At 47.1% G+C, this 14,310-nt stretch overlaps 1 protein-coding gene across 1 annotated transcript in view; it reads left to right on the forward strand.

Moving 5' to 3' along the window:
* The window catches only part of ppfibp2b (PPFIA binding protein 2b), a 50,444-nt gene that overhangs the window by 31,880 nt on the left and 4,254 nt on the right, over positions 1 to 14,310 (forward strand). Inside the window, 19 exon segments of the mRNA XM_048256558.1 lie at positions 1,185 to 1,397; positions 2,464 to 2,556; positions 4,448 to 4,559; positions 4,902 to 4,934; positions 6,395 to 6,456; positions 6,571 to 6,646; positions 7,329 to 7,435; positions 8,119 to 8,186; positions 8,901 to 8,984; positions 9,337 to 9,391; positions 9,741 to 9,776; positions 10,051 to 10,195; positions 11,437 to 11,572; positions 12,061 to 12,180; positions 12,462 to 12,612; positions 13,375 to 13,486; positions 13,658 to 13,746; positions 13,933 to 14,055; positions 14,162 to 14,287. Coding sequence (XP_048112515.1) covers positions 1,185 to 1,397; positions 2,464 to 2,556; positions 4,448 to 4,559; positions 4,902 to 4,934; positions 6,395 to 6,456; positions 6,571 to 6,646; positions 7,329 to 7,435; positions 8,119 to 8,186; positions 8,901 to 8,984; positions 9,337 to 9,391; positions 9,741 to 9,776; positions 10,051 to 10,195; positions 11,437 to 11,572; positions 12,061 to 12,180; positions 12,462 to 12,612; positions 13,375 to 13,486; positions 13,658 to 13,746; positions 13,933 to 14,055; positions 14,162 to 14,287 — 1,941 coding nt within the window.

Consider the following 14,310-nt stretch of genomic DNA (forward strand, 5'->3'; position numbering starts at 1 on the left):
ATGCACCAGACGGGAAGTCTTCAGTTAGAACATGGTGGTGTGCACACTGCATGGGTCAACCTTCTTCACCTCTTACCCATAAATCCCCTCCCCCGACCCCAACACCCCCTTCATCCGCACGGAGGCTTTGCAGACGTGGGCGTCGTGGTAACCGAGCCGGGGCCACATTTGTTTCATCAACAAACACTGTCCCCCAGCAGTGACAGCTGTTCGGCTCCGCTCCACGCCGCGGAATGGCAGGCACTCGCTTTGAGCATACCACAGGCGCAAGGCACTTTCACCGCCAACATCTCCCTGTGCCTGCACAACCTGGGGTGGCCGGTTATATTTAGGTGGAGGTCTGTGTGTTTGTGTGTGTGCATGTGTGTGTGTGTGTGTGGAAGGAAGAGGAGACATGTGTCATATCATCACACATAAGCTCAGCAGGGGATATCGTATGAGGCTTCCTAAAGTACAGATGCTTCACAGTCCCAGCATTTGTGTCACTCCTTGTAGAGTTAGTCCCAGAGATTTATTTGGGCTATCCTTGAATAAACAACACAGGCTGAAGTGGTCCTTCGTGCGGCTGGCCCCCCTTCACTGGAGGGGGAATTAATTGGTCTGAATTTTCAGGGTCTCGTTGTCACGTTCAATGCTCATTGGCTGTGCCTCGTCCTAAATCTCCAGTGGTCTCAAATTAACCCTTGTTAGAAGGGGCAGCATCCTGGCTCACGGACAAACTACTTTTCACATTGGCACTTAGAGGACTTGCAAAGTAGGTTGGCCGCTTTACTGTAGCTGCCCTCTGGCAGTGTTAATGCAACAACAGTAAAAGCAACCCAACCCAACGTATTTGCAATGTTTTAAAATGTTCTGAATATTATTTTAAAACATGTATTATTTTCAGGGAGACATTGTGTATGTGCTCAGACTATGCCTAAAGGTGATCTATGAGATCTATAGATCTATGATCTAATCTATAATAAATACTTTTGGGTTATTTTAGAGTCAACAGTATAACTCACAACTAAATAATTTAACCCATATTTTCAACACATCTCTGCATTCTGCTAGATTCTGCTACATAGACTCATCCCATTATTTCCACCTGCTTGATTCTTTGTTTTCCCCTTTCTTTCTTTCTTTTTCTTTCTTTCTTTCTGCTCCCTCCCTCTCTCCCTCTCTTTCTCCTTCCTTTCTCCCAGTCTGTGGTAAATCTGATTAGCGAGCTTCAGGAGCAGATGTGTAAGTTTCAGGAGGAGATCAGTACTCGCATCCAGGAGAAGCGGGCTCTGGAGGGCCAGGGGAATGCTGGCGCCCGTGAGCCCCACAGCCAGAGCCCCAGCCTTGGCCTGCTGGGCAGCCCTGACCCCGACGACTGCTGTCACTGTAGAGGAGAGAACGCTGGCCGCTGCGCTGTACGGACACACACACACACACACACACAAGCACATCTGCCTACACACACTGTTGACTGTGGCTCTTGAAACTTCCTCTCCACTGAGAGCCACACTCTCCCTCCTTTTCCCTCCAGAGGCTCCTAACATTTCAACGGCTTGTTTCCCTTGCAGCTGTGCTGGTGGTGTCTGCCTGCCTGCGTCAGAGTGGCAACTCAGCAGGGCCGCGTGGTGTTAGCTCTGCCGCTAACTCAGCCTTTTTTGTTTGACCTAATTGCTTTAACTCACAGTGTCGGGGTCTCTCTGCATGTATTCTGACACTAACTCTTTTTATTGGAGATGGGTTTTTTTTTGGGGGGTGGGGGGGGGGGGGGGGGGGGGTTGGAGGCATTTTATTTCCCTTGTGATGTCTTTTGATGTATTTCCTTGGAGCTGTAGTGTCCTATTAATCTAGTTCTGTCCAGTTGGATGAGTGGGCATGTCTGTGTGTAATGTGATGGGCGACCCCCTCACTGACTGACCGACTGACTGCCTGAGCACTCGTGATGGTCTGTGGTGAGGAGGGTGTGCTGTGTCTAATGTCTTGTTGAATACTGACCGAACATCATCATTTCCAGGTGTTTTTTTTTCCACACTCTCAGCTTTCCATGTTTTTAACTGCACGGTGTCGGGATGCCTTAGGAAAGTTAAAAAAAACTCTGTAGAACAACCTAAAATCTCTGTCTTTTGGTGCTTTTTTAAACCTTATAGAATGGTGCTACTTCTGGGAGTAGGCGGCTTTTGTGATGTCTCTCTTAATCTGGTTTACAAGCAGTAGATCTCCCTTTTGTATAAAACCTATATGTTTCTATTGGATCTACATTTTTTTCCTAAAAGGAGTATTCAAATAAATCAATATTTATGTTTATTCAAACAAATTCAAATGTGCTTATTCAAACAAATAAATATTCACGTTTGAGGTATAAACTGTAATACCTGCAGTAATATTCCAAAACCAAGAAAGACAATGAAGCAGGAGGAACCTGATGGGGCCTGCGCTGCGGTCAGTGTTGGTGTGTCTGACCTGTTGTCTCTGTGCCCTTTGCAGGCCCTGGTGCAGGAGCTGCGTCTGCTCAAGTTTAAAGTGGACGAGCTGGAGGGGGAGAAGAGCCAGTACGAGAGGAAGCTGAAGGCCACTAAGGTAGAGCAGTGCGGAGCCCACCACCTCCTATTGACACACATCAACCAGTCATCGCAGTAGATTAGATCAACGGTTTCACTGCCACTCATCATGACATCATTACATATCTTTACCAATGTGCATATGTCTATTAATATCAGCATTTACAGACTGACCAACGAATATTAACATTCGTTTTCCTTTTGTTAGACAAGGGGCCACTTTGTGGGGAAGTGATCACAATTCCTCTTTCTTTCAGCATTCATTTGGCTTTCTATCTCCGTTTGTCTCCTTTCTCATTCACTCTCTTTCTCTCTCTGTCTATGTCCCTTGCATGTTCTCTCTCTCTCTCTCTCTCTCTCTCTCTCTCTCTCTCTCTCTTCTGTAGCTGTCTATCTCTTACTCTCTCCATGTGTGTTACCAGTCGCTCATGACCAAGCTGTCGAGTCTGAAGCTCACAGTCGAGCAGACTCAGGCCGAGCGGCAGCACTGGGAGGAGCGCTGTCGGATGGCTCAGGTGCCTCTTCTTCTTCCTCCTCCTCCTCCTCCTCCTCCTTGTTGTCCACATTCTCCTCCATCCGTGTTCTCCATTCTTGTCTTCAGCCACATGTTCAAACATTCCGATAATGCCCTGCAGCCTTCCCCCATTCTGCATTGGACACCATCTACTTCTGGAATCCCATTTGCCTTCTCTCCATTCGTTTTGTGACTTTCTGGTTTTTTTTTTTTTCTGGAGAGATGTCACCCACTGGTCTGGGATACTGTCAGTTGCTGTGTGGTGCTTGTACACCCAGAAAATATTTGTTTTTATAATAAAGTCATAGAAACAGGAGAGAGTAGTTCTTCTTCAAGACCTCCATATAAAAAGAAATACAATAATTTGAGAGAGTAGGTGGGAGGATGAGAGAGAGAGAGAGAGAGAGAGAGAGAGAGAGAAAGAGAGCCACGCTGTTGAGATTAACTCAGAAAGACAGCGCTCTATTACTCCTCAATTCCTCCAGAGTTAACGATACGGGAATCTAACATGCTTCAGTGCTTTTGGGTTATTCAAGGAATGATTTCTGCACCAGCGAATGGAGTGTGTGTGTGTGTGTGTGTGTGTGTGTGTGTGTGTGTGTGTGTGTGTGTCTGTGAGTGTGTGTGTGGGCACATGTTTGTTTCTGAGCATGCATTTCTGTATGTGAACTGACTACAGCTATCCAAGGAACTCAAAAGTCTTTCATCCGTTCATCTTTCTTTCGAAAGAAAATATATGCATTGCGGACATCTACACACAGTACACTCATGTCTCATATAGTAAACCATAAATGTACTCTACATGTCCACACACGCACACACAGACACACACACATACATACACACAAACAAGCAGGGATTGCCAGAGGCAGCTGCAGTTGAGCACAGGTCGCTGGTTTCACATGCATTGCTTGTGTCATCCGGGCCTGTCGCTGCATCCTTTGTCATGTGTCCACTGGCTGAAGGAATCCCTACTGCTGGTTGTAGCTTGATGTATGTTAGCTGTAGGCTATGCATTTTGAGTGTGTGTGTGTGCGCGCGCGTGCGCGTGTGTGTGTGTGTGTGTGTGTGGTATGACTCTAAGGTGTCAATCTTCATCCTTGGCACACTGCACAAGTGTCCATCTCTTTACCTCTTGCATCTCCCATCTCCAGAACCTTTGGCTGACCTCGTCTTGTGCCTGTCAGAAGTGTTCCTCACCTTTCAGACCCCCGTCACTCAAACACACTCAAATCACCAAGCACCATGGGCTTATTAGATCACACCCAGCTGTGCCATTTCCATAGTCAGAGAAATAACATCAAACTAGGGAGAAAAAAACATGAGGAAAAAAAGAGTTTTTTATTAAGTAGGTTGTTTGTGCTGATATGAGACTGTGGTCTTGTTTCCCACCCAGACGGAGATTTCGGAGCTGAAGCAGCTCCTGGCGTCCAAGGACTCGGAGATTGAGTGCCTGCAGAGCCAGCTGATGGCCCGTGGAATGCTGGGCAACGACGTCACGGAGAGAGGTAGCCACTCTGAATCCCCCCTGACCCTTCTCAGGCACAGCTTGGGGACCGGTTAGCATGGTGGCAGAATGCAACTAAACACGTGTCTCACGCAGCCACATTGGGTCACTTTGCATGTGTTTGTGTCGGGTGAGAAATGGTCTGTAACAATGTGTGCTTCTCTCTCTCTCTCTCTCTCTCTCTCTCTCTCTCTCTCTCTCTCTCTCTCTTTCTTTCTCTCTCTCTCTCTCTCTCTCTCTCTCTCTCTCTCTCTCCCTCTCCCTCTCTCTCTCTCTCTCTCCTCTTTCTGTCTTTCCCCCTTTCTATCCTTTGCCTTCTCTGGGCCCTCTGCCCCCGACACAGAGGATGTGTACAGGAGAAAGCTGAAAGACAAATGTAAGCCTTTCAGAGCTCCCTGCGGTGTCCATTGCTCAGCCCACCCCCCCCCCCCTTCCTGGTGTTGTCACTACCTCGCCGTCACGCAGCCTAATCCACGCTGGCGCTCTGTCATGTCTGTCACACCCATTTCATCACCAGCAGCTGCAGGCCCAAGCACGTGTTAGTGTGTGTGTGTGTGTGTGTTTGTGTGTGTGTGTGTGTGTGTGTGTGTGTGTGTGTGTGTGTGTGTGTGTGCAAATGAAAATATGTCCAATGTGTGTGTGTTTGTGTGCATGTGTATGTTTATGCTTGTGAAATGTTTACGCATGTGTTGGTGTGTGTTTGTGTGTCTTAGAGAGACAGTGGATGTGTGGGCACAAACTGACAGATCCGCATGGTCTCCCCCATCACCCCCGCAGAGGCCAAGTTAGCACGCTCAGCCCCCTCAGACTCTGACTCTCTGTAATCTATGAACATGAACCTCCCTCTGAACCATGCACACACACACACACACACACACACACACACACACAGAGAGAGAGAGAGAGAGACAGAGTTACAGACAGAGAGAGAGGACATGTTTCACAGCCATGTGGGCCCTCCGTCTGGGGTCCGGTTCACCCCACCCTCCTTCCCGTCCCCCTGCATAAGCCTAATCACACGTCTAATCCGCTGGCCACTGGGGAACGCTTTGCCCTCGTCCTCGACAAGGGACTCATCATTGCTATACTAATGGTGTTCATGCACACGTGAGGAGGTGTTGGATGAAGTTTTGGTCATCTGTGATAAAAAGAAGGAAGAGATCTGCTACTTAGAGGGGGATGACCTTTAAAATCCCCCGACTTGAGAGAAAAGTTTAGTCGAAAAGATGTGACATCCTGGCGGGAAAAGTGGAGCGGAAACAAATACCATTCCTCCTCTCTAGCCTCCCTGACTCTCTCCCTCCCTCTCTTTTTCTTTTCTCATCCATCCATCTATCCATCCATCCATCCATCACTCCTTTTCCAGCATAGCGTGTGAACTTTTGCCATTTAGACACAGGAGACTGGCCATCACATGCATGGCTGCTCTGCACAGAAGAGACTCAAACCGCCTGTCTCTAAACTCACTCCCATGCACTCACTTCAGTTACAGAAGTTTCTAGATAGAGAGATAAATAAATAGATACTTTATTGATCCCCAAGGGGAAATTCAAGGTCTCAGTAGCATACAGACATCACACACAACATTCACTAACAGCAGAAAAAGTAATAAAAATATATAATATAAAAAACACAACTAAGCAATAAGGACAGTAGAAGATAAAGAATATACTAAAATACAAATTATACTATATAACACTAAATCTAAATCAAGTCTAAAACAGTATCCACATAGTGTGCTTAGGGGTGATTAAGCATGAGGCGCTTGCAATGACTGAGGCAGGGACTGAGCCTGTGATAAGCGACCCCTGACACTTTTTTACCTTTCGCCTGCAGATCAAGAGCTCCAGCGTCTGAAAATAGGAATGGAATCCCTGTTAGCTGCCAATGACGAGAAGGTTAGAAGGTTTTTTTTATTCAAGTATTTAAGGAAATCAACTACTGGAAGACTGATGTGATGTCACATCATGATGTTACTAAGCGTTGTCTCAACATCTCACTATCCTCCTCAGGACCGCCATATTGACGAGCTCACCACTCTCTTGGGTCAGTACCGCAAGATGAAGGATGTGATGGCCCTCTCACAAGGTAGACATCCCCGTCCTGTCTTTCTATGTCTTTAACTGCTGTTACACGCTCATAGTGTTTCCCTATTGACTGGCAGACTGTCTAATCATTTACTGTATGTTCAAAGCTCAGGGCAGACAGATGAAGCAGAGAATTTAAGTTCAACTCTTTCCACCAGCATTAAGGAATAAAAAAAGATTTACTTGAGTTTAAACTATACTCAATTAAATGGGTTACTATAGAGGATCTCAGTTATCAGTGGGCTAGTGGATTAAGACATGCTACCACTTGATGATTCCTAATGCAGAACTCAAGGGCCATGCATTCAGTGGTTTTATCATGTAAATACTAAAGTCTCAGCCAGCGTGAGGGTGCATGAATGACCCACCAGCAGAAATACACAACAGCCAGGGCATAAACAGGCCTGTGTGTGTGTGTGTGTGTGTGTGTGTGTGTGTGTGTGTGTGTGTGTGTGTGTGTGTGTGTGTGTGTGTGTGTGGGTGGGGTGGGTGGGTGGGTGATTGTGTGTGTGTGTGTAAGAGATTTCTCTTTGGCCACCAGCGAGTCCTTTGAAGTGCCCCGACCCTGAAGTGCGTGTTCTGCATTCATGACACACAGTCCTGTCTTGATGAGGGTCGTGAATAACCAGTGCTAACGCTGCCATTTCTCTTCCCCCCCTCTCATCTTCTTCTCTTGCTCTCAGTGTCCAATGACAAGCTGCTGTGTGGGAGCAGCGAGGAGGAGCTGAGTGGGAGTCTGAAGATGAGGGCCCTGACGCACAAAGCTCACTCGGACATCATGAGATCGGAGGTGAGGCCGACAGGGCTGCGTTGTTGCCCCCCGCCCGCTGTCAGGCCCTCTCAGTGTTAGAGCCGCCCGACGCCACCACAGGGCTGCTCCTCTCTGATCACCACATAGCCTGCACTGACCACTAGGGTCATTAAAGACACATGGCACTTTTTTCAATGGAGATTGAAGTTTTCTTTTAGTCCAGGACTAGGCTTTAGTGTTTATTAATATAATTACTTGCAATGTGTTCTTTTATACTTCTGTGGGAATTTACACAAATTCTGTGAGGAAGAACGTATTAATGCTGTTATACTTGAAGATCTGTGTACCCATATTGTATGTGTATTCGAGGCGTATGTGGGTGATGAAGGTAGTCATGTGATATACTTTGTTTGTTTTACCTGTGGGCAAATTAGGAATAAGAGCGACAAAGCCCAAATCCCTTCTGCTGTTTGTTGTGAGGAGGAGAAAGGGAACACATGGCAGGAGTCTCAGGTGGCTTTCTGCCTCACTTGCTCTCTCTCTCCCTCTCCCTCTCTCTCTCTCTCTCTCTCCCTCTCCCTCTCCCTCTCTCCCTATCTCTCTCCCTCTCTCTCTTTCTCACTCCCTCTCTCTTCTCTTTGTCTCTCTCCCTTTCTCTCTCTCCCTCTCTCCTTCTCTCTCTCTCTCCCTTTCTGTCTCTCTCTCTCTCTCTCTCTGCACAGATGTCCTCCAGAGGCTCGTCTCCCCTGCTGGTCTCTCCCATGTGCCTCCAGAAGGACATGGACTCCAGGTAAATAAGGCCAAGCAGAAATGTCATCTGTTCCAAATGTCTAGCTCCAAATGTGCATAGACTGGGAAGTTAGGAACTACATATCCTGGAGGGCCCTGGGTATTGAGGGCAGCATGGGTATAGGTGGGGTCCACAGAGAGTCTGAGAATCTACAGTAAGCAAACGTGCAAAAAGATGTATTGACCTAACCCCTGTGCAAGGTTTGCACTATATATGTTGACCATGCTTTGACGCAACATCCCACATTTAATGTACAGCTCTGGAATTAAGATACCACTGCATATTTTGCTGATGTCATCTTACGGTTGTTAAGTGACATTCAGAGTTGATGGTCATATTGCACATTTAATGTATATATATGTATTAATGTACATATAAAGTGTGTATTAATAAATTACATAATACATTATGCGTTAATGTGTAATTAATAAAACCAACTAATATAGGCCTACAGTATGTACAGTGATTTCCTGTGTATTAGCCGCATTGTGTATAAGCCGCAGGACAGTGTTTTATGCAAGTTAAAATAAACAAAACCATATTAATACCATATTAACTGCCCGTGTATTAACCTCATACCTGAAGACATTTAGCAAAATCAATGTATAACCCGCTGCTAACAGTTGGGGAAATTACGGTACTGTATCTTAGTTTATATTGGGAGGGAGGGGTGCTATTTGTACTTTTCTTACACATTTCTTTTATTTTCCACAGCTGCCGTAGCTTCCAGATGGCCATGGAATCCACAATATCACCTAGCAGCATTAGCTACCACAACGGACAGTGGCAAGTCGATCGGTACGTGGTGCTTCACTTCACACGTTGGTCTAGTTTTTTTTTTTTTTTTTTTTAAGTGCAGAGTGGTTGAGTGGTGCATTTAATGAAGCACCCACCTAAGGAAATGGAGATGACCCTGTCAATCCAATGTCCCCTCCTTACACAACAACATCCCCCCGAGCAACGCTTCCTGTTGAGCTAAGCCTGTCACATCGCATTTCACTGATGTCGCAGCTGCTAGGTAGGGGCCACCCCGTATACACAGCTCTAGCCTGCTGCCGCTGCTAACTCAGGGAAAAGACACGCACTCCAAGCACAGTACTGTTTCTGGATCAGTTTTGGCATGACCAGCACTGTGTTTTGTTTTCTCCAGGCCACGGCTCTTGTCCTCCAGTCTGGAAGAGCTGCAGAGCGGATCTGTACACAAGGTTGGAAACATTTAGCTGGGTTTGCCATTTGGGCTTCTTTGGCATTTTAGTGTTCACCAGGGACACACACAATCGTTTTATTTCCGGGAGGCACGTCTAAACTTGCCTGGGGCTTTTACTCTTGGTGGCTAAGGTGCTGTCATAGAGGACCTTAAGAAACTTCTTTCAATTTACCTTGCGTTATCTCAGAAACATGCCATAGAATTAACCTGCCTAACTCTTGGTCGGTGAAAGGCTCCTGTTTTTAGAAACTATGTGAGATGTGTGCTTGTAATGAATGTCCCTCTGATTAGTCTAACTTAGTGTATGTGCTCTCTTTCTTTCATGTGCTTTCTTTTGCTTCCGCAAGCATGTTGTGGGGCAGCCAATAGAACCTGTTCTGCAGGTATTTTTTCCCGCCTAACCCCTGGTCCTTAACCAATGGTGACATCACCATTGCTGGTGCTGCATTGCTGGCATCACAGCCTCTGTCCTATCCAGTAGTATTAAAAAACTAAGACCCAATACAATCTAAATGGTCTGAAACCAACAAGGTTTATAAATAACACACTGCATGTGAAAGTAGCTAAAACTTAGCTTAGCTTACATAGCTTACTTAACTAAAACATTTTCTTCTCTGGTTTGTACATGTCAATATCTTGTGTTTTTCCCACACGCAGAACCAGCATGCAGATAATAACAAATACCGGACTCTGCCGGGCAAGCTGTCCAGACGGAATGCAGAACAGAATGGAGAGAGAGAGAAGTACTCTTCACCTCTGCAGCTGTCACCGGACGAGAGTGAGGACAGCCAGTTCAACCTCAGTGAGTGCCCAGTCTGCTGCTGACCCTCTTTAACCACCCGAATTAAACTACAGCCTGCAACACAGAATGTTTGTACATACATTTAAACAGTAATTACACACTTCTAAATCAATGCTGTCACACAGCATCACACACTCTCTATCCTTGACTGTCGGGCTGGTTGCATGCGCTAACCGTTTGTCCTGGCTAACCTCTACACTAACCCTCCTCTCGCTATGGCTGACACTGCTGCTGCTGACACTGCTGCCTCTGCCTGCACCTCTGCTGTGGCTACTGTCTCTGCGGCGGTGGCTGTGCCGCCTGTGCTCTGGCTCATCTCTCCTCCGCCTGCTTGCGCTCGGGGGGTGAAGACCGCTGCCGGAGTGCGAGTGCTCCAGCTTTAGGTATCGTACTCTCACAGGGGGGATATAAAAAAAAAGGGCAAACATCCTCAGCATCCTCTGTTTGTCATCTGGGATTGAAGATGCTCTCATTCTCTCTCTTTCTTCCACTCTTTCTCTCTCTCTCTCTTTCTCTCTCTTCTTTTCCCACACTTTTTTTCTTTCTTTTTTTCCTTCATTCTTTCCATTCTTCTTCCCTCATGTTTTTTCTTCCCTCGTTCTCCTGAGTAAAAAGTGGAGCTGGAGGTTTAAAAGCCGTGAAGCCCAGAGGAGGCTGAGATTAAGCTTGTCTCCTGCACATCGCTAATACTTTACACCTTCCTATCTCCAGCGCGGCCCCTAAGCCCAAATTAGACACAAATTTGTTTGAGCACGAGTGCTTTGAATTCCTAAACTGGTGTCATGTGAGGCTGCAGAATTGTGTCCACATGGGTAGTCCCAGCTGGAGCTGGATCTTAACAGCTGTATATCAAAATGGAGATCAGAGCCGGAGTTTCCCCCCAGATCCCCTTCGAATTGGCTTGTAGTTTAACCTCTTATCTGATTTGTTTGGCCTTGGTTGGTAATTGAATCGAATTCTGACTTTCTCATGCCTTTGTCTCATGACTTGCTAATAATCTTTATTTCCTGTGTTTTACTTCCTTTTTTACTTTTTCCTTTTCCTTGCTAACATTTGATTCAGGCTCAAGGGGAAGGCTTGATCTTTTCGGAGCCGGTGCGTATTTTGTGTGGGCTCTTCACGTCAGACCAAATAAAGGCAACCAACCAACCTTTTCTTCCAGACTACAGACTAACTCACGTCATGTTTCTTTTTTCTGTTGCTGTTGTTGATTCCCCTGCCTGTGGCCTGGCCTGTCTCAGGAAAGACAGAGAGGGCGGATGACTCAACGCTGTCTGACCTCTCCCCCCTGTCATCTGGAAGGGACTCGGGCCAGCAGTCGCCTGTCTCCCCAGAACACAGGAAAACACAGAGGGGCATCAAGAAGCTGTGGGGGAAGTAAGTGTCCCATATATGGCCAGCCGACAGCCAGCTTGTTGGTCCGCTTTCTTGTCTGTCCCGCCAAGCTATACCACAGTAGCCTTTATAAGTCAGAAGTCAGTTATGTCATACCTGTGAAGAAAGCTTAATATGTTGCCCATGCTAATGTTGTGAACTGTTAAAACCCTGCTCTAATTTCTGGGCAGCTTCAAACGTTCTTAAACCTCGAAGCAGAGCTATGGATTTAAAGTGCAGCTCTGCAGTAACTTCCCCTGAATTAATGTGTCTTAGGGTAGCATGTCATGCCTTGAGCTCGCACCTTTGTGGTGCTTTAGTCAAGCAAATGTGCAAGTTTTAATCAGCTCAAATGTTATATAAAAACTGTGTCTTTTAATAACTACTGCTCTGATGGAGGAAGGGCCCAGTGGCTGGGATCCTTGTAGACCTGTAGTTCTTTAGAAGGAGAAAGCAGCCCTCCCAGTGCTCACCCCTCACCTCTTCCACAGGATCCGCAGGTCGCAGTCGGGAAGCCTGCCCGCGGGCGAGCCCGAGTCGGCCGAGTTCCGCAGAGGAGGCATGAGAGCCACGGCTGGTCCGCGACTGGCCAACGCAGGACAGGCGGCACGGTAAGCACCCGCTGGGTTAGTGGGCAAAAAATACCAGTGAAAAATTCTCCAAGCAGATAAGAGTTATTGGAATACCAGAGTTCTTACAAGACATCCAACACGCTCAATAAGCCTGTTGAGAATGTAAAAATATGTGCTCTCTGCAGCCTAATGAAATGAGCAGTCAGTACACTTTAAACTGGACACCCGAGTCAGCAGTCCATCCTGTACTGTACGGCAGTATTAGAAGTTTCATGGTGACCGCTGATGTACTCAGGCCAGCTTGTGTCTCTCTCGCGCAGCGACACGAACACGCCATTCTCCAAGTGGAGCCCGGAGCAGGTGTGCAGCTGGCTGGAGGACTCCGGTCTTGGGCAGTACGCCAGCCAGACCCGCCAGTGGATCAGCAGTGGGCAGACGCTCCTGTCCGCCAGCACACAGGACATCGAGAAGGTACAGTATTTCCTCTGGGAGATGGACTGAGACAGACAGGGAGACAGATGGAGGGGGGGTCATGGAATAACAGCAACAGCGACTTCAAAACACGACCACCTGATATTTATTAGATTTTATTTTAAGACAGCATCTGGCACAGCCTTTCAGACATCATCTACCACCCACCCCTCCCCCGATCTCACACACACACACACTTATCTTACAGGCCCTCCATTCTCCTGGTTCCACCTCTCAAGCTTCATTTTCCACCTCTCCTTTTCCTCGGACTCTCAATCATCTCCGCCTTCTCACTGATTAGAGGCAGTTCTACCTGTCCACCCAGCGTCCCTCAGCATCCCCTCTCAGCAGGGCTCCTGCCCACTCCGCTAATGGCAGATTAGCTGCACCTGTCGGCTGCTGATTCAGATCAACAGTCAACCTCATTCGTTAAGCCTTTGTTCACATTGAAACATCTCTCTTGAATTCTCTTTACTTCACTTTCTTTCTCTCCCTCCCTCCTCCTCTTTTTTCTCCTTTTTCCTTTCTTAACCACTCTCTCCCTTCATCTCTCTCTCTCCTTCCTTCTCTTTTTTTGTCTTTCTTTTTTTCTTTCCCACTCTCTCCCTCCATCCCTCTCTTTCTCCCTTCCTCTCTTGAAGTGCCAGTGATGTGCAGCACTGCCGCGTGTAAAACCCGTGGGAGTACTACTTTGTTCTTAGGGGATTGTGCGGAGCGTCTAATACACTCCTGTTAAGAGCATTAATGTCGTCCCTGCCACAGGAGATGGGGATTAAGCATCCTCTGCACAGGAAGAAGTTGCAGTTGGCCCTGCGCTCCTTCAGTAGCAAACTCACCGAGAAGTCTGCCGAGCTGGATCACATCTGGGTCACACGTAAGTCTTGTACCTCATCTTGACATGAAGCGCCATATCTCTCTCTTTCAGCTTACAGCCAGTGACTAGATTTTTGTCATTGAAACAAATGAATATTCAAGAGATGCATTTTCCATGCAGATAAAGCACTGTTTCTTAAAGGGATATTACTAATGTTGTGGCTACCAACAGGATGGCTGGATGATATTGGATTACCTCAGTACAAGGACCAGTTCAATGACGCGAGGGTAGATGGCCAAATGTTGCAGTATTTGACAGTGGTATGAAAACATTTGAATCACATTGTTTTGTTATTGAATTGCTGATTGTGTCAAATGATAGCGTGCATTGTGTGTGTGTTTCTGGATGTGTCTTTCTTCTTTTAATGTCTGTGTGGGTGTGTGTGTGTGTGTGTGTGTGTGTGTGTGTGTGTGTGTGTGTGTGTGTGTGTGTGTGATTTATTCCAGAATGATCTGCTGTTCTTGAAAGTCACAAGTCAGCTCCATCACCTCAGCATCAAGTGTGCCATCCATGTGCTCCACGTCAACAAGTTCAACTCCAACTGCCTGAAGCGCAGGCCTGGGGATGAGGTGAGAGACCCCGCTCAAGCTCGCCAGACTGTGTGAAATGTGTGTGTGTGTGTGTGTGTGTGTGTGTGTGTGTCTAACTCTGTGTTTGTGTGTATGTGTTGGGCAGCATAACATCTCACCCTCTGAAGTGGTGCAGTGGTCCAACCACCGTGTAATGGAGTGGCTGCGCTCAGTGGACCTGGCTGAGTATGCGCCCAACCTGAGGGGCAGTGGAGTCCACGGGGGCCTCATAGTGAGTACCACTCTCACGCAGCA

Source organism: Alosa alosa, chromosome 11, assembly GCF_017589495.1.
Source record: "Alosa alosa isolate M-15738 ecotype Scorff River chromosome 11, AALO_Geno_1.1, whole genome shotgun sequence".
In the NCBI taxonomy this organism is placed as follows: domain Eukaryota; kingdom Metazoa; phylum Chordata; class Actinopteri; order Clupeiformes; family Clupeidae; genus Alosa; species Alosa alosa.